The sequence below is a fragment of the Naegleria gruberi genome, assembly GCF_000004985.1.
Source record: "Naegleria gruberi genomic scaffold NAEGRscaffold_10, whole genome shotgun sequence".
NCBI lineage: Eukaryota > Heterolobosea > Eutetramitea > Acrasida > Naegleriidae > Naegleria > Naegleria gruberi.
Window position 1 is genome coordinate 614,195 of NW_003163317.1, and position 25,997 is coordinate 640,191.

Below are 25,997 nucleotides of genomic sequence, written 5' to 3' on the forward strand. Positions count from 1 at the left end.
CTGAAGCAATTGTGAATACCACCAATATTAGACAAGAACCCAGAAGAACACCACTAACATCTTCTACAAACAACCACAAATTCCATGCCAATTTCTGTTCGGCCGAATCGTCTAGATTTGTACAGATGATAACAGAATGAAATAGAACTTACAGTATCATGACTTTCAGCGTAGTCCATTCTTAAATTTTCCTATTGCCATAATAATCCAATGATATTGGAAGGTAAGGATCACTTGGAATCAATAAGGATCTTGTTCTCAGTGCCATACTACTCAATTATTAAGAGTTCATTGTGAATTGGAAGCGCAATATTATCACACACAAGATTATGTCGGACATTTAAGGTATTATACTCTGTGTGAGAGGGAGAAATATTAAGCCACTGTACAGATCGGTCACCTACCCAACCACTATCAAACTCCACTTAATCAATGTCCAACGAATGGAGAATTAGTTTTGTGTGTGGTCATGAGAAGAGACATCAGTTTTAATGGAGGAAATGTTTGGCGGGAATGTTGTGGACTTGTTAATTTGTGCTTGCGAGATGATTCAACACCAATCGATTTAAAGATGTGTGTTGAATTGTTTGTGGAATCATCAAAAAAAAACAAGCTTAACACACAACTCAATATGACTGAGGAGAATATCAAGAAATTCTCTTGGGAAGAAATTGAGAAACACAACCATGAGGAAAGTGCTTGGTTGGTTATTGATGGAAAGGTTTATGATGTAACCAAGTTTATTCCTCATCATCCTGGTGGTGATTACTTGTTATTGGGAGCTGGCAGACATTCGACTGAATTGTTTCTCAGTAATCATCCAGCCAAAATCCTAAACAATTCGAAAGCTCTATTAGAAAAGTATTACATTGGAGAGGTTGAACAAGAAACAATCGTCACTAAAGAAATGGTTCAAAAGCAACATGTCAAGTATTCTTACAATCCACCAGATCAAACCAATTTCTATCTTGAATGTAGAGCTCAAGTTGACCAATATTTGAAAGACAACAATCTCACTGCTAGAGATGTTCCTCAAATGTATCTCAAGATGATTCTTTCCCTGTGTATTTGGTTTATTCTATACTTGGGAACTTTCTATTATTTCGAATCAAAATTGCTCAGTTTCGTCGTTGCCATTGTTTGGGGTTGGTCCAATGCAAATATTGGTGTTAACATGATGCATGATGCTAATCATAGCTCCTTTTCCAATCATCCAACTATCAACAGAGTTGTGGCAGTTGTTTGTTTTGACATTTTAGGTGGTTCTTCCTATGTTTGGAAAATGATTCACTCAGTTGGCCATCACGTAAACACAAATATTGAAGAACGTGATCCTGACATTCACACAGGAGAACCTCACTTTAGAAAAATCAAATCAGCTCAGAAACATCATTGGTGGTATGCCTATCAACATTATTACTTGCCAGTTCTATATTGTTCCTTATTATTTGAGTTGGCATTTCGTGATTTCTTTGCCATGATGATTGGATCATGGGGAGGTGTCAAATTTCAACCACCTCCAAAAGGAGAATATTTGCTCTTCTTTTCTACAAAGATTTGGTGGTTGACCTATTCATTGGCTTTCCCAATTTGGTTTTCTAATCATTCAGTTGGAACTATTTTCATGTTGTGGTGTACTGCTTATATGGTTGCTTCATTCTTGTTGGTTTTAATTTTCCAAGTCAACCATGTCACAAATATTGCTGATTCTTTCCATGTCAATCAACAAGATGGAATGGTTCATGCTGATTGGGCAGCAACTCAAGTAAGTGGATCGAGTAACTTTGCCTGTGGATCATGGTTATGGAATCACTTGTCAGGTGGCTTGTGTCATCAAGTAGAACATCATCTTTTCCCATCCATTAGTCATATCCATTATCCAAAGATTCAACCCATTGTTGAGAAGTGTGCTAAAAAGTATGGAATCAAGTATAATAGTTATGGAACTTTTTGGGAGGCCATTATTGGTCATTTCACATTATTAAGGGATATGGGTCAGAAGGGAATTCAATCAAATTGGAAATCCATGTAAATAATAAATTGTTAACAACAAAAGAAATGAATTGTTTGGATTTATGAGTTTCTAATTGTTTCTAATTTTAATTCCATTCAAAAAAAGTTGAGGATTTAATATTCAATTTCTTCAAAATCAATTTCATCCTCTTGAACACATGCGCCCATTACAACCATAGGTGGTACCAAGATTGAGTATTGGGTTGTGAATGCAACACAATTTCCTTTTTGTGTATTCGAAAGGAAAGATTCCATCGAATCAACTTTGTAAACATTCTTATTGCAAACATTACAATATCTAATTGATGAGCTTTCAGGAGTACAAGTTAATTGATCATAATTGAGTGGACATTTGTAAATCCATTCACAATTTTCAATCATTTTTTCATCATTTCCTGATGTTACAAAATTAGGAATGTCCAATTTAAACAAATCAGAGTTGACTGAATTGTTATTGCCATGTAACTTGACATGTTGTAATCTTCTTCTCAAGAGATGCATCCAATTCTTAATATTCAACTGCTTTTCAAATTTTGGATAATAAGCAAAAACGAGCGGTTTCCAAATCAATTGCTGAACTCGTTCAAAATCCAAGGTTTCATCTTCACTTTCCTTTTTCTTCTCACCAATTTTCTCCCTTTTCACATTAAAAAACAACATTAATAATCGACTATTACACAACGACAAACCATTCAATTGTCTCACATCCATAAATTGTGCAATATTGATCATCAATTCCATCGGCAAATCAACCTTCATCTTTTCCATATAAATTCCGACATGATTTTTGCAGAATTTTGTTCAACAATTCGTTGATCATTCTTGGCAAGTGGTGCTTGTGTACGAATCTCCACTTGTGAAATATCATCACTCGCATCAGCAATGTTACTTTTTGATGGCTGCTTGAAGAAATTTCTGAATAACGGCATTTTTTTGTGTGTGAAATTCAAGTTGTGAGTTCATGGAAGTTCAGCTGACTAGTAAGTACGCGATGGGATGAATAAGAAGGAATAGGCATTGTAAAAGGAGTAAATTTAGTTTGTATAGGTGTGGATTTTTAGTTTTGATAAGGTTTCATTTCATAATCGGTGAAAGAAGGATACATGGATGATGATGGAGTGGAAATATTTTGAGAACTTTCCTGATAGTTGAATGTTGGATTGATTTGATTTTCAATTATTGGAGGAAGAGTATATTTGTTGATTGCTTCAATGTACACTTGTGGATTGTTGGTTTTTTCGAGTAGAACTAATGTTGAGGGAGGATTAGTTTCATGTTTCAATTCAATGCATAATTTAGAATGGGATGCTGTTAGGAAATGACTTTCGTTGTGATGTTCATCCTCAAAATCATTCCAAGCTCTGGAAATTGACGAGAGTTCAATTGAGATTAATTCAACTTTCCAACCATTTGCCTTCATAATCATAATTTTCATATTTGTTAACAATACATTAACACTAAATTTGTTAAAAGTATGTTTGTAAAATGCAATGAATATAACTAAACAGAGCCAAGCAGCACCAACGCTCAAAATGGAAGCAATTGTTAAAAAGGAAATTACTGTAAATAATATAAGTGGAATAATTGCAATGAGAATGTAAAATATTTTCATACGCCAAGAAATTCCACCCTCTTGATAAAATTCATGATATTGCAATTCCTCATCTGAAATTAATTGGGATGCTGCAATATTTCTTTGATTAACATTACCAAATATGGATTTGGCATCTTTCAGTCCATTCCATTTTGAAAAAACTGATTCTCCTTGGACACTCTTCTCAAAATGTCCACAAAATAGAAAAACATCCTTTTCCCTTCCCTTATAACTCTTGAACATTACAATAAATATGGTCACACACTTGGCCACAGCAAGAGTCGCACCAATTGTAATACAGAAATAGATTAGCAAATTTCGTCCCCCAAAACTCTCAAATTCTGGATTGCTCATGAGTGAAATATCTTGATTTTTAACTTTTTCATGATTTCTCATCATTTGAAAAACATTTCCACGACAAGGAAACTGACCACCATAATATTTCTTACAAGTTTCTGCCTTGTTGGCCGAATCTGATCGACAAAATTCATTCCATTCCACTTGAGTTGGATAGCCCATCATGGAAACATTGGCATTATAAAAGTACACCAAGCCATCAGAGCTCGTTTTCATATTGGACAAGCTCTCCACTTGACATGTAAAACCTCTATAGTGCAACAATTGTGTCATGTCCAGAAATATACAGGACATGAAAAGAAACACTGCAGACACTAGCGGAATCACGAGTCTCGCAGCAATATTTCCACAATTGATATAGACCAGCTTTTTTGTGTGGTTAGATTCGGAAAGTGATGAAAAATTGGTGTGCTGCCGATTTATAGACATTTTTTTTGAAGTTTAATTTTATTGATGAGTTGGAATCAGGTTAGAATCGTAGAAGAAGAACTCTTAATCCATTACGGAGTTTGGTTATTAATCAAAATTGTTTTTTATGTTTTTTCTCAGGAATGCAAATTGTTGGCATAATTAGTTGTGGATGGCGTTGGCCAAACCAATTCTCATATTTTGCTTATCATAAACAGTGTAGAAGAGAGATTGGAAGAGAGAACCAAAGATCCATTGACCAGCTTTGAGTTGATCGGCCTTATTGATACCACCTTGACAGACAGAAGGTCCAAAGATTGGTGGCTTGTTTTCAATGACAAAGTTATGTGGTTCAATAGAATATTCATTGCCACCAATGACAAAAGTAAAGGTTGGAATTCTAGAGAATTGAATTTGAGAACAATCAGCTGGAAGACTGACATTGGCAAAAAGTTGCATAGCAGAGAAGGTGATTGGATCAGTAAACATGGCATAAGCACTTGTATCAAAAGTAGCAAGACACTTGACTCCAGTACCAGGACCACATGTTAAATAATTGACCAAATTACCATTAACCTTAAGACCATCGAATTCAATCATCCAATTCTTTGAACCAGTTGGAATTGGATAGAAATTCATTGGACCCTTATAGTAATCAGTTGAGTAACCACCCAAAACCAAAGCTCCTTTACCCTTTTGCTTTTGTTGATTTGGATTCTTGAGTTCACTCAAATAAATAGAAAAGACATAGCTGCTAACTAGTTTTTGTTGCACAACATAATCCATAATGGATGGGAATGAATAGACATAGTTTGCACTTGGTTCTGGACTCAAATTCAAACCAAGGAATCCATCAAATTGCAAAAAGCTTTCCTCAAAAGAATCATCACTCTTAACCAATTCAGCAAAAGTAACATTCTTAATTGTCAAATCAGCTCCATTATCCAAAATAAGTCCCATTTGATCATTGGCAAGTGTTCCAAAGAATTCAAATTCTCCCAAATACCAATCAACTTGTCTTCCATCTTTCTTGTAAGTGCTTGACTTGGAAGAATCATACTTTGGATGTCTGAAACATTGCATTCCACACAATGTAGAAGTAACAGTCAATAATCCTCCATTAGTATTAACCATAAGCTTGAAAGTATTACTCTTATCTGAACCAAAATGTACATTGGCATAATAATAGAACTGTTTTCATTGACAATTCATCAAAATCATAATAAATTCATCAAGTAACAATAAGTGTCATCATCATTAATATTAATATAAAAATTTAAATATTTAGCAACGTACATTGTTATAATCCTGAAGAGGAACAACCATCAATGATTCACCACTCACTCCCTTCATCTTCTCCTTTGAAAAGTTTCTCATTGGAATGGCTCCCGACACACAGACAGCCAAAGCCAACACGATGGCTACAGAAATTATGGCAGTAAATTGACGCATTTTTTTTTGTGTTTGTTTTCTTCTCTCGGAGGGAATTTCGGCGACAACCTTAATAAGGTGAAAATAAAGTTTTGAGAATTTGAGCGAAAAAATTGTTCATTTTGATTGAAGATTTTTTAAAGGTTCGTTTTTGGGTATGCAATATTCTGGAACTACTGACCTTTCGTTTATTTACAATGAATGTGAAAAGAAAGTGAACTAATTCTAATACATAAATATTATTGTAAAGAATAAATATTATCATTTTACAATAAATATTTAAGAGAGTTTCACTTCCTTTCTGTGAGGTTCTTTTATGGAAAATTGGCGCGAAAAGGATCAAAAAAAATTCAAAAAAAAATACAAAAATGATTCTCTATCTCTTGCTCTTTCTCACGGTTGCTCTGATGGTAGCAGCCTCATTGTTGCTCCCCTTCGTAACGAGTATACAATATCCGAAGAGGAATCGTTTTCAATTAAAACAAGCACAACATTTTCCGATATGGTTGGTTGTATTGGTAGAGTTTAGGAGGAGAGTTGTGTTTTTATTGGATTTTATTGTTCATTATATTCATGTAAATTATACAATGAAGCCACAAGAGTTGAGTCCGAAAGTTGGAGAGTATGGAAAATTGGATGTTGAAATTGTCAAACCAATTAAAGATGACACTCCACAACAACATTTTGGAATGTTATCACCTACAGATGCTCCTTTTCCACCTTCACATTATTGTTTTCAATTTGAAGGATTTTTGGATAGAAAATTGTTTGTAGAATCCCTTTCGGAAGTTTTAAAGCACATTCCTAGATTGGGTTCTAAATTGGTCGAGTTCAAATCTTTGGATGAATTGAAGAGAGGAACTGCTGGATGGTTTGATGAGTTGGGTAATATGGAGAGAAGAATTGTTGAAGGCAGACTTTTGAATGCTAAAAAGCCAATAACACTTTTTGATTTGAGAGATGCCCAATTGGAAGTTTGTTTTGCTGAAGATGACACTATTAAAACAAATGATGAAACTGGATTATTGACAGCCACTGATTTGGCAAAGAATATGCACATTCTTTCTGTGTTCGGTGTTAGAGGACCAATCAAGGTTATCCACTCCGAACCAACAGATCCACTCACAAGACTTCAAGTTACTTATTTACGTAAAGCAAACAAGACTGCTCTCACCATTTATATGGATCATGCTGTTGGAGATGCTTCTTCCATCTCAATGTTCATGCAATTGTTGGGTGATATTTTGAGTGCAAAGCAAACTGGAAAGGAATTCAAACCACGTAATCTTCCAGTTTGCAATCCTGTTCCTATCTTTAAATTTGGATACAATAAGGAAGCAGAAAAGTTAGATGATTTCCTATTCACTTATTATGATCCTACTGCATGCTATTCCTTCTTCAGAGCTGAAGTATTCAAATATCTAGATCAAAACTCTAAAAATCCAGCAAAAATTATTGCCAAAGAAATTACTGTCAATAAGAAACAATTGGATCAATTGAAAAAGAAGATTTTGAACGAAACTCCTGAACTGAATGATGTTGCCTTCAGCACCAATGACATGTTAAATGTTTTACTTTTGAGATCTGTTGCTTTTGGAGACAAGATTAATAGAATTGGCAGCGAAAAGTTATTGACATTGAGATATGTTGCTTCATTTAGAGAACGTTGTGATTATATTACTAGTAATTATTTTGGAAATGCTTTTGGAATTATCTTTGATAGTGTATCCAAGAAGGAATTGTTGGAAATGACTACTGGTGAATTAATCCTCTTAGCAAAGAAGAATACTGAAAAGACTGTTAACAATCAAGGTTATTGGGAAACTAAATTGGAAGAAATGAATCAAAGATATTTCGACCCTCTCCAAGTTGACTTTGGTTTCCCTGCCTTTGAAGGAAGTGAAAACTTTATGGGAGTCACAAATTGGGTCAAACCAATGTTAGAAATTGGTTCTCACTTCCAAGATAAATCCTATCTGGGTATCAGTACTCTTTGCATGCCATTCCCTCATGTAAATAAGATTCTACCAACCTCAACAACTGATCCAGATGGTGGTGTTAGATTGGTGCTTTCCTTGTATGAGCCTGAATACTTGTATTTCGTTGGAGAAATTCCAAAAGTTTAATTTTATTAAGACTCGATCAATGTAAATAAAAAGAGCATACCTCAAAGACTAGTGTTCATATTGCTGCTCTTCATTATGTTGCGTTTCATATTCATCCTCATCATCCTCATTCTCGTAATAGTAGTATTCATCAACATTTGAATCACTCACTGCTAATACTCGTCCAATTTTGTCTCCAAAATTTTTGTTCTTTGGTTTGAAGAATCGTTGCACATCCTTCAAAGGATTGAAAATCGAGACAATGAAAATAACAAAGATAAAGATTGCCAAATTATACACCATATGGAATATGTACATGCTAAACTCCCACAACACACTGAGGGGAATACAAACAAAACCAAGGCATTGTGTAATTAAGGCAATACTTAGTCCAACTTGAAGAGTGAGGGCCTTCCTCAGAGCTGATTGTTTCACTGAGAACGAGGCACTGTTGGTTGACTTGAGCTCATTATTCATTGATGATAATAATAATCGTCCAATTATTGTCAGCATGACAGTAATACAAATTGAACTGCCTAGAAAGATGAGACCTCCACATAAGAATAATGCCAATAACAAATATCTCAATACTGCTGAACTGGCTCCAAAAGGAGAGGACATTAACCCAGCAAACACGAATACAATAATGGACAAGATGATAAATATTCCAGCAATTCCAATCAGTAAGAAAACTAAAAATCTCCTATATCTCTTATAGTTTTGCATTGATAACTTTTCAATTACTCTGGTGGTATCCAAACTATAATTGTTAAAATTGATGAATTAATTTAAATAAACCTACAATATACTGCAAATATGGGACAGTATTAAAATTTCAATATAAATGACAAAAATTACTGCCACTCGATCAATTCCCTTCACTATTTGATTTGCCATTTTAGAAATTTCCTTATTGGTAATTAGCAGTGTCAGTTCTGAACCCATCCTCGATAGCATATTGAAAATCATACCAGCACATAATGCAAACAGTAAACCGTAGAGAATTTTGTGATTCCTCCTCATATTCTTCAATTGAATGAAAAAGCTAACAATAGAAAATGCCAATAGCGAGATGAAAAGTGCTGTGAATGGAATATTCGAAAAGACAACCATCTGTTGGTACAACCCATAAGTCATTCCAGGAGCAGTTCCATTCTGCACTCCAGCTGCCAATTCGATTATCAAATCTTCTCCACTCAACAAATTATTCACAATTGTCAATCCACCATCAATTCCAATACTATTAATACCAGTATTCCACTGTTCAATCCAAACACTCGCTATAATTAAAAATCCCATCATGATCATTATTAATCCAATCAACCGGAATTTCCCATCAAACAATGATCGATCCAATCGATCTTGAATTTTCCACATCTTATTTAATAAATTATATAGTAAATTAATATAAATTTCTATTCCACTGTTGCCTCTCAGCACAAAAACACTCGAATGGTCTATTTTCCGAGTCTTGTGTGTGTTGCAGAGTTTCAGAAAGGCTTGTTTTTCTGAATGATGCTTGAATACGACGCGAAGAAGTAAAACAATTTTTTTTACAAGTGTTCTACTAATTACAGTTCCTGATTTGTGAAAAGGCGCGAAAACAGTTTTTGGCGGTAATTAGTTATTAGTGAAAGATTTTTCAGAATTGTTCGAGTTGTTGGAGTTGATGAAGTGATGTGGAATATCAAGGCAACTTGTGGAGGAACTGTGTTGAGATATTTTTTTATGTTGGGTTATTAATTGAAATGTCAGTTTGACATGCGATAGAGGACTTGAGAGGATTACAACCATGACTTGATTATCGTGAAAGATATTTTACATTGTATCCATGAAGAAATCTTTAAACAACATAATGGTGTTTGTAAAGAATGTTAAATAGTATTGAATATTAATCAATTAATATTTAAATGCATTTTTAAATATTTAAAAAAAATGCGAATAAGTCAGGTGCTGCGGAATCACAAATCCTCACCATCAAAAACCCTTTTAGATGAATGCATCACCAATTTTCTCTCCACTCTCCGAAATCATCGAGAATTTATTCTGGAAAATCCACAACTCAACCGTTTGAAATTAAATCATGATGGATTAAATAAGGATAGTCAGCCGAGAGTAATTGATACGAGTGTTGTAGCATTGAGACGGGAATATATTGAGAATTTAATTCCAAAACCAACACCTTCGGAATTTTTTCAAACCATGTTAAGGGAATCTAAATATTATTCGGAATTGATAGATTTGAATGTAATTGATCAATTTTGTGTATTTTGCAATAGAGAAATTGTTTCTGAGGGATTGATTGAGGAAAGTGAGAATTTTATGGCACTTTATAATATTAGACCTGTTTTTCCTGGTCATTCTCTGATTATTCCAAAGAAACATGTGACTAGATTTTCATCTCTTCCATTGGAGCATGCTAAGGAATTTGTGGAATTTTCACAATTGGTAATTCGAGCATTAAAACAGATTCACAATACTGATTCGATAGAGTTACTGATACAGGAAGGACCTTTGAGTGGACAATCTATTTGTCATCTTCATTTACATTTAATGCCGAGAATACCTAATGATATGCCAAATCCAGAAGATGATTGGATGGAATTCTTTTCAAGAAATGAACATTCGGCAAGATTACTCACGAAAGAAGAACGACAGGAATATGCTAAACATGTTAGACAAGTCATGAAGAGTTTACGTTCCAATTCATAATCCATTTTAACTTTTGTATTTAACTGAATGGGAATACAATTTTGTAAACTATTTACATTTTCATAATCCAAATTATTTTAAATTTAAAAAAAATGAGCAAACACAATACTTGGGGAGGATCATCACCTTCATTATCGTCGACCACTAAATTAATTGTCGGATTATTTGTCCTCCTATTGATTGTACAAACAACAATCGGATCAACATTAAATTTATCGAGTACAAGAATTGATACCACTCTCAATACAACACAAATAGAATTTCGACCTCTTGATCCATCAGCACCATCGTCTATTCCTAATTATAATGTTGGAACACAAGTATCGCTGAGTTTTTCCTTCTTTTCTATTGAACATTGTTCTTTTGATATTGTAGTAGTATCAAAACACTCTAAAAAGGAATATTCGACAAATGGTGGAATTTATCAATACAATACTAATGGAACTATTGAAGAAAAGGAATTAAAAATTACAATTCCTACTGAAATTGATACTGCTGAAGGAGCTTATGTTTTCAGATTAAAAAAGAAGGTTGAAAAGGTATCTCAAGAATTGAATTTTGACTCTCCAGAATTTACTGTCACTGTCAATGTTGACAATACATCATTATCATGGCCAACTATTGTTTTAATTCTCTTCTTCCCACCAGCTCTGCTCCTAGTTGCAGTTGTAGGTGGTTGTGTCATGTGTAAACGACAACGTCGAGTCCAACAACAAGAATTGGAACAACACGATTATGAACAACAATTGGATGATGATGTTGATATCAATTTCGATCACGATGATGAAGAGGAGAATCATCACCGTCACCACCACACCTCCAAGCACCATCAAACAAATAAGAAGAAGGAAGAACCCAAGATGGCCTTTGTCTTGGAAGATGACGATGATGATGAGCCAATGTCTAGTAGTCATATTCACATTGATGATGATGATGAAAATGAACGTCGTGGCAATTTCTACTATACCAAGAATATTTAAACATGCTCTTCATTAATTGTTATTATGGAACAGTGTGTTAACATATTAGTTTACAATTTTAAGAATATTATTTAATCGAATAATGTAATAAAGGAAGGTAATTGGCTATGCCTATTTTGAAACAATCAGTGATGCGTACTTTGGTGTCCCTATTTGCCTTTCCTATCTTCCTCCTCACCTGTCTTTTAATAAGGAAGCTGCTAATGAACATACGAAAAAAACAGGACAAATCACTGTAATATCTCTTTCGAATAATATTTGTTTAATTGAATTATTATTTAATTCTTCACCATCATCAACAAGGAAGTTTATTTACCAATCGTGGCCTAAAATATTACAAAATCTTTATCCTAATGATTAAAGAAAGTATTTCGAGAATAGTTTAGTTTCAAACAAAGTCTTTTGAATAGAAATCCTTTCAACTATTCATTCCTTATCTGTATTATCAACAGCAAACATAACAAGTACCACCAAATCGTGCTCTTTTCATACAATTCTCTATTAGGCCATATCCAGCTCAATTTGTAGTTTCGTCTAATTCTTCAAGAACATGCAAACTACATCTCTTCAAGAAAATTCAAACATTAGAAAAGAATTGTTCAACAAAAACAACTCCTCATCATTAAATTGTCAAAGCTCACATCATCAACATACAACTTTCTCAACTATCATGTGTTCCTCCTCAACAATGGAATCAAATTTTAATTTACCTCCAAGCAACAAGAAGGAAGAGAAAAATCAACAAGAAAACAAAGAAGAAAAATACAGCAGTGCTGGTGGCGACAATGGAAAACATTATCAAGAACAACAACGGATAGATGTTGCTGTAACATCATCATCAGCATCAGCATTGGAAGGAAAAGAGGATGGTATTACTCGGACAGTGTCTAGTTTAAATCCTTCTCCATGTACAAATAATTATAATAATAATACAACAACAATAATAATAACCGATAATAATCAAAACGAGAGAGGAAAATTAGAAATGTATATTGATACTAATAATTTACGTTTACCACTTTCTCCTTCTGCATTGTCTGTCTCCTCATCAACATCAGATGGCACACCAACTAAAATTCCAACCTCCACTAATTGCTCACCATCACGACCTTTATCTACTATTTTGCATAATAATAATAATAATAACAATACTAATAGTGCCTTGCTCTCATCGAGTACATGGTGGAGAGAAAGATTATTCCCTAAGGAATTACTACCAAATTCTACTCTCACATCAGCACGAGCTTCATCATCAGCACTGAATTTCAACATAAGTCTCATCGATGAATCAACATTTGATACACTTGCTCCTTCATCATTGTCCTCTTCTCGTTTGGATGCTATTCATACATCTTCAGAGGGTGAGTTTTCAGAGGAAACACTCCTAGAACATATAAGCAAGGAGTTGTGTTCGAATATGCGTGAGGAAGAGCTTGAACAAGTTTCCACACCAGCTGTGGTTGACCATATATTACGAGAGATGAAGTTTTCAAAACAGAAATGTTCACTAGTACACTTGGCAGCAAAACATAATCGTGTAGAACTCTTGCAGTGGTTTAAAAGATGCTGTTGCGATAAAAAGTGTTCCTACAAGCACATACCCATCTCTAAACTACTCAACTCTGACAAATCTTCATCAATAACGGATTCATCATTTTCTATTTTGGAAAGTAAGAGATTTAGCAGGAATTTTGGAAAAAACTTTAATGTTGCCATAAGGCACTTCGACTCATTGGATGATGACAGTTCTTCCCAACATTCCAAACAGTGTCTACTTAAACAACAATCCTTGTGGTTTGCTTTGGACCATTATTCTGCAACACCTCTCTTTTATTCTTGCAAGCATGCACAAGCCATGGAGGCAAGTGCTTTTCTGTTATCTCAACCAAGTGTCTCACAGAAACAGCTCAACCATCACCATGATCAATTTGGAAACCTTCCAATAACTATTGGATTTAGAAATGGAAATTTCAGACTATGTGACTTGTTGGTTTTGTTTGGAGCCAAAATTGATGTTACTTCAGGAATTCTTGCTGAAAGTCTACTTCACAAAGTTTGCAGAGATGGTGCAGATTTGGAGGTTGTTAAATATTTGGCTAGGTTTGTTTTATTCATATTTATTTTCAATATATCATCATTTATTCAATTCAGGAATGCACCAAAAGTCTTACTCAAAAGAAATCAAAGAGATGAAAGTGCACTGTTTGCCTGCATTAGGGATTTGAGAATGGTTCTCATTCCATCAAGTGGAGGCTCCTTCAGCAGTGATATAAGTCTTTTCCACAATAGAAAGAGTTCTAATGGAGTTAGTGATACATCATTCACTCTCCTTCATAATATTCTTTCCTATGGATCGGAATTGTTTGGAAGGGAAACATTTGAGAAGGCTGTTCTCATGAAAAACTCATTCGGAATGAATATTTTAATGACGAGTATATTGTACAATGATATGGACGCAATGAAAGTGATTTGTCTTGGACTTTCCAACTATTGCAAACCTGGAGGCGCTAGAAAAGTTGATCTCAATACTTCACAAATGAGTGGAGATTCGACTGGAAGTGGTAGTAGTTCAGAGGGTATTGCTGCTGTGGATGATCAGATACCTTCTCCAAGAAAGAGAAATTCTCTCCGATTACGACTTCACCAGAGAATTTTATCGATGGATAAAAGGGATTCAAACAAAAGCATTCTGAAAACAATTGTATTCGATAAAGATAAGCAAGGAAAGACAATACTCCATCTCATAATTGAGACAGCTATTCAATTAGAAGATAATGGAGCATCATGGGACGATTTGATTGACTGGTTTGATGGATTCCAATGGCTTTGTTTGTGGCTAACTGAAGTTTTTTCACAAACGTTGAATGTTAGAACAAATGGTGAGTGGACTGCAGATTGTGGGCTGTGCCACTTTTTTGAAGCTAGAGACTTGCAAGGTTACTCACCATATGGAATGGTGGTATCCAAACAACCAAATGAGGAAATGAACTTTTTGGAAAAGGAGAGCACCGATGATAGAGTACTCTTCTGGCCAAGAGTTTTGGAGTTCATTCAAACAACGATAAAGAAGTGGGCAGTCTCTGAAAAGGTCAAGAATACATCTGAGAATAACCTGAATGGTTCTCGTAACAATTTCAGATATGCTGAAGTGACAGGAAGCAGGGGATTTTTAAATTCTGAATCAGATTCACTCGATTCCCTCTATGCAGATCAAGGTGAGGGAATTTTAGGCAAAATGAAAAGAAGATTCAAGAGAACTCAAAGTGTCGATTTGGACAAATAAACCTCGGCACGATCCCTTGTAACATTAATGCTTCTTTGGAGGATCTTTGTTATGAACTCGTTGTACTTGAGAGATTCTCATCTCTATATGCCCATATATATATATCTTTAAGCGAAAACAAGAAATCCCAATATGTACTTTGATCTGCTGGTTACCTTAATGAAAAAAATAAGACAAGTTAATATCAAGGGTCCAAAGCCATAACGTTACCATGTCTGTTGCAGAAGCTTCTAATAATGGTGCAGCTGCAACTACATTTATTGAAAGGAGTATTAATTTTAATGAATCATCAACCATACAACAATCATCATCACAACAACGAGAAAATCAACATGTGTCGGGAAGTTTTATAGGAAGCAATACGAGTAGTTCATCTAGCTCGACCAATTTTTCAGCAACAATGATGAAAAGTATTAAGGAAGCTATTGTGTCCTATATAATTTCAATGCAATACAAGCCACTGAGGCAGGGCAAAAAGTTTATGCTTCTCTCTGTTTTGTATCATTTGTATATAATGTGGATTTCCATCTTTTTACCAACACTAGGCGATTATAATTGGGGAGAATATGCAAATTGGATATTCAAGGCAGTAAATTATCCAGTAACCCTTTCACTAGATTTAATTCCCTATGGTGGCATTGAGGCTTTGGGAGCAATTGTGTTTGCAATCAGTGCCCTATCTGTTCTTGTTGTTATAATGGCAGTTGCGAGTGTTCATAGGACGAGTAAACACATTGAGAGGGTGAGATTAATAGTAATGGTGACTGGACTTGTTCTCTCTCTGTTGGGACCACTCTTTGCATTTATTCTGACGGGCTTTACAGATTGTGAATACAAGCAAAAGGTGTACTTTGAGAGTATAGATGATAAGGCATATGCTCTTTCTAGATATCCAGAAGCAGAGTGCTTTGGGGATAATATGTACCTTTACATTATTTCAATTATTGCAGTATTCGGAATTTGTCTATCCATATTATGCACCTTAATTTCCTTCTCATCAAGTTGGAAGAGTGACATGGTATTCAAAACAGTTGTCCATTATCCATTATCATACTTGGTTATTAGTAATATTCTTCAAATGTTCATCATGTATTTTATTCATGATGAGTTCATGTATGGAAGAGCAATCCTTCACTTGATTATTTCAGCAAGTTGGATTCCTATACTATTCTATGAACTGCCCTTCCAATACAGATATGAAAATTCAATTTATTCTGGAGTGGGTTTTGCAAGAATAGGAGCATCAATTGGTTCTCTGATATCTTCCCTTGCCAACTCAGCTGACAATTCAGGTTTTGGTTTGGGAATGTTTGGCTTAACGTTCGCTCTTATTATCATTTCATTCATTGGTGGAGTAATAGGAATGGAATTATACATTAGATTATCTACTCACAAGATTAGAAGTTACATGTTGTCTATTGTTGAGAAAACTCTATCTGTTAGTGGATCATTGCCTTCGAAATTCAAAGAAAGAGCCAAATACATTCTGGAAAAAGAGGCCACTTCAATTTACTCCCATTTCATTGAAACACAACAGGCAGGATATTTAAGAATATTTATTCGATTCAGCATTGATCAAAACTCTAAAAACAGCTCAGAAGCCATCCTCACAAACACTGATTTATCTCTGTATTTCATTAAGGGTGCGTCAACTCAAAGATCATTCAACGATAGCAAAACTCTTCTCTATTCATCCATGTTAATTTATTTCAACTATGGAGATGGTAATTTAGGATCAATGTATGCAAAAGGGTTGTTGAAAATCTTGGCAAAGCAAAAATTGAATATACCAGAAGTAATTATGTTAACAGAGTTTTCTAAGGAAATTAAGGATGAGAATAGTGTAAATTCATCTGATCTCGAACAATTATTGAATAAGGTAGAGAGTAATATAGCTGAATTGAAGTCCCTCCATAAGGCCTTCTGGAAAGAATATTTGCAAGATGTAATTGAAGTGGGAACTTTGGAATCGATTAATAACAAGTGTTCACAACTGATGAGCCAATGCGAAACTATTTTCAATAATAGGCTTTCCAGATACAAACACAATAAGAATTTCCTCAGAGCGTATGCACAATTTTTAAACGAAATCAAATTTGACAAGGAAACTGCCTTTGAAATATTCCAAGACGCAGCCATTGTTGACGAAGATGAGCCATCTAAAAAACGTGTTCTTGCTAAGAGTAATTTATTCACAGAATATGGTAAACAGCATTCTGAAACCAATTTGGGGTTTTCTCTAGATGGCTTAAAGGCTAGCAACCAAAAGAGTATGGACATTGAAACAATTCATGAAGATCAAATGTTGGATGGAGTTGAGAATGATCCACTTGCAAAACGGGAGTTCATTTTCAAAAGTGCTCTCTCCCAACCACAACAAGGAGGATATCATATGGGATCTGTTATCCTGTTCTGCTTTATATCCTTCTCTTTTGTGCTCCTTGCCTTAGTTTTGAATGTTTATTATTCAGTGGAAGTTCTTTCAAATGTCAAGTTTGTTCAGCAAGTTTGTGAGCCAACTGTTTCTTCATATGCCATTTTGAAACAAATCAGAAATAATCAAATACTCCTTCAAGCTAAAAATCAGGGTCTAGATGTTGATGAAACAGATATTATGGGTATTCTTAAGGACGAGACAAACGAAAATATTACTTCCATACAATCTGTTTGGAAGGAGAGACTTAATTTCTATGTTGAACATATTGAACATGTTAAAAAGATGTCACAAGGTAAAATTGTTGGAAAATTCACACCTGAAATGTATGAAGATTACAATAGTGAAACAAATGAAATATTTGTTCCTGTGATTCAAACAAAGAATCAAAATTCATTCATTGAGGTCATTAAGAAGAATGTTTCACTCTCTGAAATATCATCACTCTTGATTGATATTGTTGAAAATTATCCATCAGGAGGATACAATGAAACATTGAAAGAATATGATTTCATGTTGGTATTCTTGAATAGGGAAACTTTCACAAATGCCTTTGTGAAAACATGTTTCAGTTTCTTGGAAAGATGTGAACTTGACTCCAAAAATTTCAACAATTACTACCTATACTTTTATGTTTCTGTATTGTCATTTTACATTCTTTACACAGCCATCTATATTCTCTATGTAAGAATTGAATTCTCATTTATCACTAGAACCATTAGATTAATGGAACGCAGTATTTCAAAGGATATTGTAGGTAAAATCTATCAAGATTTGGCAAAGAAAGTAGAAGAAAATGCTTCTTTGGGATTTCTCAAATCAATAATCAGCCAACCAAAAGTGTTTTCTGTTTTTTGTATTGCTTGTTTGGCTTTTCTTACAATACTTGCATCTTCAATGATGTTCGTAGAGTTGAGAATTAATTCTGATCTAGGATATTCAACAATGTTGAGTGTGCATAAGACCGCCGAAAATCTTGTTTTGGTTCAGTCAATTGGATACAAACTAAATGAGATTTTCTTTTCCACTCTATCACCCTCTTTATATAATGACCCTATCTTAATCAATGGAACCCTCTTAGATTATTACAGGGTGGAGGTGAGATACAATGTAACAGATTTGAGAAGAAGTTTTAACGAATTGATTTATGGTAAGCTTGGAGGAAATTCAGCAATTTTAGGAATGATACCAAGAATTGATCAGATTATTACAGGAACTGATTGTTCTTCTGGCAATTGTACAAGTTTGGAAAACTCTTTGGACGAATTTACAATTGGATCTAGCAAGTTCAACGAAGATTTGCTTAAAGGAACTTTTACAGAGGAAGAGTTGGTTTTAAAGAATGCTGTTGTGGATGAATTGAGCCACCACCTAAGTGTAGACTTTCTTGAATTTTTGGCCTTGTTTACCATTGCAAGATCAATACCTTCTACTGCTATTGCACTAATTTTCAGTATTCTTGGATTTCTCACAATAGTTATTTTCTATTGGTTACTGGTTCGAGTGTTTCAAATTCATTGGAATGATGTATTCCATTTAAGAAGCATGTTGAACTATGTAGATTATGACTACTTGGATTCTTATGACTCTTTAAGAAACTTTATTCTATACCATCAACTGCCTTCTAGAAACCTGTTCAAAAAGAAGAATAAGATTGCCTCAGCAGAGGGTGACGAATCGAAGGTGAAGAATATTCTCAATGCAGCAGTTGACGGAGCTATTCTTTGTAATAGTACATGTGATATTGAAATATTCAATCCAGCAGCTCAAAGAATGTTTGGATGCAAACAATCAGATACTTTGGGAACTCCAATTTTCACTCTCTTTGATAAAGAATCGAGGACAGAGTTGGAGAGAGTCATTTCTGAATTGATTAAGAATGCCAAATCGACAACATCTTCTGAAAGTCTTGGTGAAACTGTTGAATTGGATTGTGTGAGAAAGAACTTGACAAAATTCCCTGCGAAAATCAATTTGTTCTCAACACTGTTTGATGGAAAACCAGTTGTGACATGTTTCATTAAGGATGCAACTTCTGAAAAGAAACAAAATGCATTGTTGGCTGAAGAAAAGAAAAAATCTGAAAATCTATTGAGATCTATTTTGCCAGAAAGTGTTGCCAATAGATTGAAATCTGGTGAAACATTCATTGCTGAGAAATTTGCAGATATTACTTGTTTCTTTTCTGACATGGTTGGATTCACTCAAATGTCTTCAACTCTCAATCCAACTCAATTGGTTGGAATGTTAAATAATATTGTGAATGGATTTGATGCCTTAACAGACAAATATAGTTTGGAAAAGATCAAGACAATTGGAGATGCCTATTTCTGTGTTGGAGGAATTGGAAATACACAATCTGATCACCCAGAAAGAATACTTCGTTTCTCAATGGACATATTCTTAGTAGTACGTAACTATAACGAGGAGAATGGGAAAGAATTTGGACATCAAATCAATATTCGAGTTGGAGTGAATACAGGAAGTGCAGTTGCAGGTGTGATTGGTACAAAGAAATTTGCCTATGATTTGTGGGGTGATACCATCAACACTGCTTCTCGAATGGAATCAACATCAATTGCTGGAAGAATTCAAATTTCCAGATCAACTTATGAAAGAGTTTATGATATGGGTCTTGAATTTGAAGAAAGAAGTGTTGAAGCAAAAGGAAAGGGTTTGTGTCTCACTTATTTAGTCAAATCTCATCACCATGCACAGGCCATAGTTTCTGATAACGAAATCATTGATTCTGACCTCGAGGTTTCCCTAACTACAAAACCAGAGGATGCAAAGGCAGAGATATAATGAATCCATTTTGGTAATATAGAATCATTTTATTTGCCAATATATTTTCCTTTTTTGTCACTTAACGATTCTGACAACCAATGATGGCGATGTTAGTGAGTTACAGAAATGGCGGGTAAAACATGAAATCTCAATTCTTATTAAAAAAAACATCATTAACCCTTCTTGAATACAAAAAGATATTGGTTTGCTTTTTAAAATGTCCGGGAGTGATGAGTTGGAGGCCTCTGCTATAGAAGACGACCAAAGATCTAATTATTTCGAATCGAGGACTCATATGAAAGGAAATGGAGAAGGCTCAAGTATTGTTGGAAGTGCACTAAGTGTTCAATCGAATAATAGTACAATAGCCTCGACAACTATGAGAACAGTGCAAACTGGAATATTGACTTTTATTTTGGCTCTACAGGATAAATCATACAAGAAATCAAAGAGGTTTATTTTTATTTCAATACTGTATCATTTGTATATCATTTGGACTTCAATCTTCTTACCAACACTAGGCGAATACAATTGGGGAGAGTATGGAAGTTGGATTTTCAAAGCACTTAATTATCCAATCACATTTTCATTAGATTTGGTGCCCTATGAAGAGAGTGCTGCAATTGCAGGTGTCATTATGGCTGTCATCTTGTTGGGTTTGTTTTTTGTGTCATTTTCTGCTTGGACTGTTTATAGAAATAGCAAGTTGGTTGAAAAGATGAAAGTGGTAATGGCTGTGTCGAGTTTGGTGTTTTCAGTGCTGAGCAAACCATTTGCTTTTGTTTTGGCTGGTTTTATTGATTGTGACTTTTCAAAGACAGTTTACTTTGAAGATATTGATGATAATACTAATGCACTTTCTCGATTCCAAACAGTTGCTTGTTTTGGAGGTAACACGTACTTGTATGCACTTTCGATTATTTCAATGCTTGCATTTTCTCTAGTGATACTTTCAACTCATTTTGCCTATTCTCCTAGTTGGAGGAGTAAGGTTGTGTTTCATACAGTTGTTGGTTGGCCCATTACCTATTTGGTTATTTCAAACATGCTTGAGATTTATCTAATATTCTTTATTCCAAAATCTGAAATTTGGGCAAGAGCTACTTTACATTTGGTAGCAGCCCTGACATTTGTTCCAATGATTCTAATTACACTTCCCTTTCAGAGACGTATTGAAAATTCCTTCTATCTTGCTGTAGCTTTTGCAAAGGTTGGATCTTCAATTGGTTCACTCATTTCTTCCTTGGTCAATTCTAATAATAAGTGGGATTTAGGTCTTGGAATGTCAGGTTTAACAATTGGTCTCATTATTTTAGGTTTCTGTGTTGGATTCATTGTGATGGAGTTGTATATACTAAGAACAATGGCTTTCATTAGACACAAGATGATTAAGGCCATCGAGAGAGGAGTTTCCATTTCAGATACTGCTCAAACTCAACTTTCAGAGTCTGCAAAAATGGGCCTTGAAAGAGAAGCTACAAATATCTATTCCTCACTTCATGAATCACAAAGTTTGAACAAGCTCAAAATATTTATTAGGTTTAACATAATCCGAAGAAGCAAGCAAACAAAGGCAATACTAGACGATACGGATATGTGTCTCGCATTTATTAAGGGTGTTTCTCATCAGAAAACATTCAATGATCCTTCTCTAATATTGTTCTCCAGTTTACTTATCTATGTCAACCATCCAGATGAATCGAATAGCTCAATTTTTGCCAATAGTTTGTTGAAAAAAACTACGCGAGTCAAGTTATCATTCTTTGAGAAAGTTACCCTTGGTGAGGTTACCAAAGAATTGAACATCTCTAAAAATGGTAAAGTTGCAAGAAACACAACAGACTTGGAATCATTGCTAGTTAGAGTTGATTCAAATTTTTCGCAACTCAAATCTCTTCACAAATCCTTCTGGAAAGAATTTTTACAAGATGTTGTTGACACTACTAACTTGGAAGTTATCAATAGTAAATGTGCTCAATTGATGGCTGACTCTGAAAATATTTTCCACAATAGAATTTCAAGATATAAGAATAACAAAACCTTCTTGAGATCATATGCTCGCTTTCTAGATGAAATCAAGTTTGACAAGGATCAAGCTGCTGAACTCTTCCAAGAAGCAGCAACTATGGAAGAGGAAGAGCTTGCCACAAAGAGAAGGAGGCAGAGAAAGTTTAGTCGTGTTGTGCCCTATGATGGACCTGTAGTAAGCGTTGAACCTCCTGCATTCTCTCTCGATGGGTTGAGAAAGGGAACAAATGAACCAATTACAAACCTAATGGATGATGATTTTGATGATCATATGTTGGATGGTGTTGAGAATGAACCTGCAACTAAGAGAGAGTATGTTTTCAAAGCGGCTCTAGCACAAAAGACCAACGGAGAGTTGCACGTGGCCTCTGTAGTAATGTTCTGCCTTCTTTCATTTGCAATAATACTTGTTTCCCTTGTGTTGAATGTGTATTATTCAGAGGAAGTTCTTTCAAATGTCAAGTTTGTCCAACAAGTTTGTGAACCAACTGTTTCTTCATATGCAATCTTGAAACAAATCAGAAATAATCAAATACTAATCCAAGCAAAGAATCAGGGTATTGGTGTTCAGGAAGCTGAACTAATTGACGTCTTGGAAATAGAAACAGATAGCAACATTACTGTAACAAGTTTAAATGAGATTTGGAAGGAGAGACTTAATTTCTATGTTGAACATATTGAACATGTTAAAAAGATGTCACAAGGTAAAATTGTTGGAAAATTCACACCTGAAATGTATGAAGATTACAATAGTGAAACAAATGAAGTATTTGTTCCTGTGATTCAAACAAAGAATCAAAATTCATTCATTGAGGTCATTAAGAAGAATGTTTCACTCTCTGAAATTTCATCACTCTTGATTGATATTGTTGAAAATTATCCATCAGGAGGATACAATGAAACATTGAAAGAATATGATTTCATGTTGGTATTCTTGAACAGGGAAACTTTCACAAATGCCTTTGTGAAAACATGTTTCAGTTTCTTGGAAAGATGTGAACTTGACTCTGTGCAATTTGATAACACTTTCCTCTATTTCTTTGTTGGTTCTGCCTGTTTTTATATTCTGTCCTCCCTAATTTACATTATTTACATCAGGATTCAATTCACTCTAGTTGCCAACACACTGGCATTATACGAAAGACATTTAACAAAAGACTTGGTTGGTAAGATCTACCAAGAATTAGGAAAGAATGTTGATGAGAATTCTACCACTAGCTTCCTTAAATCTTTCATTACCAAACCAAAGGTATTTTCTTTTGTTTGTATCCTTTCTTTGGCTTTTCTTACAATTCTTGCATCATCAATGATGTTTTTGGAGTTGAGATTGAACTCTGACTTGGGATTTTCAACCATGTTGAGTGTGCGCAAGACTGCAGAATCATTAGTGTTGGCCCAATCAATTGGGCACAAGTTGAATGAGCAGTTCATATCAACACTTTCTTCATCTATTTACAATGATCCCTTGCTTGTAAACAACTCAACAATGAATCTATTCAGATATGAAGTGAGATATAATGTTACTGATTTTAGAAGAACATATAATGAGCTGATTTACGGAAAAATAGGAGTTTCACCAACCATTCTTGGCGCCATTCCAAAGATTGATGAAATTATTACAGGAACAGACTGTACTGCTGGAAACTGCACAAGTTTGGAAAACACAGTCGATGAGTTCACTATTAAATCAAGCAAGTACAATGAGGATTTGATGAAAGGTGTTTTCTCTCCAGAGGAGCTAATTTTGAAAAACACAGTAGTTGATGGTTTGGTACATCATTTGTGTGTTGATTTGTTAGAGTTTTTGGCCTTGTTTACCATTGCTAGATCAACACCATCAACAATTATTGCACTTCTATTCGGTATATTTGGATTTTCTGCCGTAGTGTTATTTTTTGGCTTGTTGAACAAGGTGTTCCACAATCATTGGAATGATATTTTCCATTTAAGAAACATGTTGAATTATGTTGGATATGATCACTTGGATTCCAGTGATCCTTTGAGAAACTATGCTTTGTACAATCAGTTACCAGGTAAGAATATATTCAAAAAGAAGAATAAGATTGCCTCAGCAGAGGGTGATGAATCCAAAGTAAGAAATATTCTCAATGCAGCAGTTGATGGAGCAGTGTTGTGTAACAGTGCATGCGATATTGAAATATTCAATCCAGCAGCTCAAAGAATGTTTGGATGCAAACAATCAGATACTTTGGGAACTCCAATTTTCACTCTCTTTGATAAAGAATCGAGGACAGAGTTGGAGAGAGTCATTTCTGACTTGATTAAGAATGCCAAATCGACAACATCTTCTGAAAGTCTTGGTGAAACTGTTGAATTGGATTGTGTGAGAAAGAACTTGACAAAATTCCCTGCAAAAATCAATTTGTTTTCAACACTGTTTGATGGAAAACCAGTTGTGACATGTTTCATTAAGGATGCAACTTCTGAAAAGAAACAAAATGCATTGTTGGCTGAAGAAAAGAAAAAGTCTGAAAATCTATTGAGATCTATTTTGCCAGAAAGTGTTGCCAACAGATTGAAATCTGGTGAAACATTCATTGCTGAGAAATTTGCAGATATTACCTGTTTCTTTTCTGACATGGTTGGATTCACTCAAATGTCTTCAACCCTCAATCCAACTCAATTGGTTGGAATGTTAAATAATATTGTGAATGGATTTGATGCCTTAACAGACAAATATAGTTTGGAAAAGATCAAGACAATTGGAGATGCCTATTTTTGTGTTGGAGGAATTGGAAATACACAATCTGATCACCCAGAAAGAATGCTTCGTTTCTCAATGGATATTTTCCAAATATTGAGAACCTACAATGAACAGAATAGAAAGGAATTTGGACATCAAATCAATATTCGAGTTGGAGTGAATACAGGAAGTGCAGTTGCAGGTGTGATTGGTACAAAGAAATTTGCCTATGATTTGTGGGGTGATACCATCAACACTGCTTCTCGAATGGAATCGACATCAATTGCTGGAAGAATTCAAATTTCCAGATCAACTTATGAAAGAGTTTATGATATGGGTCTTGAATTTGAAGAAAGAAGTGTTGAAGCAAAAGGAAAGGGTTTGTGTCTCACTTATTTAGTCAAATCTCATCACCATGCTCAAGCAATCATTACGGATGATGTTGTTGATTTTGTTCCAGAAGAAGAAAAGGATGAGCAAGACTTGGAAGTAAGCTATCCTGTTAGGTCCAGTAAAGATGAAGAATAAAATTCAATTAATACTCCTGTTGTGTCCATTCCGCAAGTGAAGGTTGAAAAAATTATCTGTTTAAAATGAAGATGAATCATGGAGAATTTTTGTTTTAATTAATTTATTTTTATTTTATAAATTTAAGCGCCAACGAGAACCGTTACGAATCATCCTTCAAAAATATCATTTTTTCATCACAACAATAAAAAAATCTTTCTAGATTATCAGGCAATCCGATCTCACAAATTATTCTCACTTCAATCCCAAACCAGATGCAAAATTCTTCTTCTCACAATACTAATATCATCACATGATCCATCGAAAATATCTTTGCCAAAGGAATTACCCAGCCGATAGGGTTGCTCATCATTCTCCTCACCATCACAAACTCTCTTCAATTCATCAAAACTAACGCTCCATGACCATTTAGAAGGTGTATCTATTATACAATGATTCGTAATGCTGATCAAGAAACAAATTCCTCTCTCTTACACTGATAAGCAGAGAGAGGATGATTTAATTGGATTACTCTTTAGGAAGGTCAAGGCTAAGAGAGGTGGTGGGTTCTTCGTTCCCAATCCAAACCTCATTCAGAAAAAAACAACCGAGAGTCTTCATCAAATTGAAGAAGAATAACAATTACATTATCAT

General features: G+C 34.7%; 8 protein-coding genes across 8 annotated transcripts; 6 read left to right on the plus strand and 2 right to left on the minus strand.

Moving 5' to 3' along the window:
• Window positions 1-631: 631 nt before the first annotated feature.
• NAEGRDRAFT_31560 (uncharacterized protein) lies at window positions 632-2,032 on the plus strand (the record flags this gene model as incomplete). The annotated part of the gene is made up of 2 exons (XM_002680223.1): window positions 632-895; window positions 932-2,032. The coding sequence occupies 2 exons, from the start codon at window positions 632-634 to the stop codon at window positions 2,030-2,032; spliced, it is 1,365 nt and encodes a 454-aa protein (XP_002680269.1).
• Window positions 2,033-3,034: 1,002 nt separating this feature from the next.
• NAEGRDRAFT_57327 (uncharacterized protein) lies at window positions 3,035-4,385 on the minus strand. Its single transcript, XM_002680346.1, has one exon. The coding sequence runs from the start codon at window positions 4,256-4,258 to the stop codon at window positions 3,071-3,073; it is 1,188 nt and encodes a 395-aa protein (XP_002680392.1). The 5' UTR covers window positions 4,259-4,385; the 3' UTR covers window positions 3,035-3,070.
• A 94-nt stretch (window positions 4,386-4,479) lies between these two features.
• On the minus strand, window positions 4,480-5,835 carry NAEGRDRAFT_82503 (uncharacterized protein). The gene is made up of 2 exons (XM_002680347.1): window positions 5,669-5,835; window positions 4,480-5,563 (listed from the first exon to the last, which is right to left on the minus strand). Exons 1-2 carry the CDS (start codon window positions 5,822-5,824, stop codon window positions 4,535-4,537), a joined length of 1,185 nt encoding a protein of 394 aa, XP_002680393.1. The 5' UTR covers window positions 5,825-5,835; the 3' UTR covers window positions 4,480-4,534.
• Window positions 5,836-6,167: 332 nt separating this feature from the next.
• NAEGRDRAFT_57329 (N-hydroxycinnamoyl/benzoyltransferase) lies at window positions 6,168-7,986 on the plus strand. The gene has a single exon (XM_002680224.1). It carries the CDS (start codon window positions 6,172-6,174, stop codon window positions 7,927-7,929), a length of 1,758 nt encoding a protein of 585 aa, XP_002680270.1. The 5' UTR covers window positions 6,168-6,171; the 3' UTR covers window positions 7,930-7,986.
• Window positions 7,987-10,167: 2,181 nt separating this feature from the next.
• Window positions 10,168-10,482, plus strand: NAEGRDRAFT_5292 (uncharacterized protein; the record flags this gene model as incomplete). Its single annotated transcript, XM_002680225.1, has 1 exon — window positions 10,168-10,482. A coding segment is annotated over one exon (315 nt), but the record flags the coding sequence as incomplete, so codon positions are not given.
• A 230-nt stretch (window positions 10,483-10,712) lies between these two features.
• Window positions 10,713-11,721, plus strand: NAEGRDRAFT_57330 (uncharacterized protein; the record flags this gene model as incomplete). The annotated part of the gene is made up of 1 exon (XM_002680226.1): window positions 10,713-11,721. The coding sequence occupies one exon, from the start codon at window positions 10,713-10,715 to the stop codon at window positions 11,598-11,600; it is 888 nt and encodes a 295-aa protein (XP_002680272.1). The 3' UTR covers window positions 11,601-11,721.
• Window positions 11,722-12,288: 567 nt separating this feature from the next.
• Window positions 12,289-20,290, plus strand: NAEGRDRAFT_57331 (adenylate cyclase; the record flags this gene model as incomplete). Its single annotated transcript, XM_002680227.1, has 2 exons — window positions 12,289-14,815; window positions 15,108-20,290. 2 exons carry the CDS (start codon window positions 12,289-12,291, stop codon window positions 20,120-20,122), a joined length of 7,542 nt encoding a protein of 2,513 aa, XP_002680273.1. The 3' UTR covers window positions 20,123-20,290.
• A 31-nt stretch (window positions 20,291-20,321) lies between these two features.
• On the plus strand, window positions 20,322-25,364 carry NAEGRDRAFT_47156 (uncharacterized protein; the record flags this gene model as incomplete). The annotated part of the gene is made up of 1 exon (XM_002680228.1): window positions 20,322-25,364. One exon carries the CDS (start codon window positions 20,322-20,324, stop codon window positions 25,362-25,364), a length of 5,043 nt encoding a protein of 1,680 aa, XP_002680274.1.
• Window positions 25,365-25,997: the final 633 nt, after the last annotated feature.

What these genes read in the sequence shown, in the direction of transcription:
- NAEGRDRAFT_57327 (XM_002680346.1), bottom strand. Translation starts at nt 4,258, where the DNA reads ATGTCCTGTATATTTCTGGACATGACACAATTGTTGCACTATAGAGGT.
- NAEGRDRAFT_57329 (XM_002680224.1), top strand. Translation starts at nt 6,172, where the DNA reads ATGATTCTCTATCTCTTGCTCTTTCTCACGGTTGCTCTGATGGTAGCA.
- NAEGRDRAFT_82503 (XM_002680347.1), bottom strand. Translation starts at nt 5,824, where the DNA reads ATGCGTCAATTTACTGCCATAATTTCTGTAGCCATCGTGTTGGCTTTG. An exon ending in CTCTTCAGGATTATAACAAT is followed by an intron (nt 5,564 to 5,668) that starts GTACGTTGCTAA and finishes CAATGAAAACAG; the next exon opens with TTCTATTATTATGCCAATGT.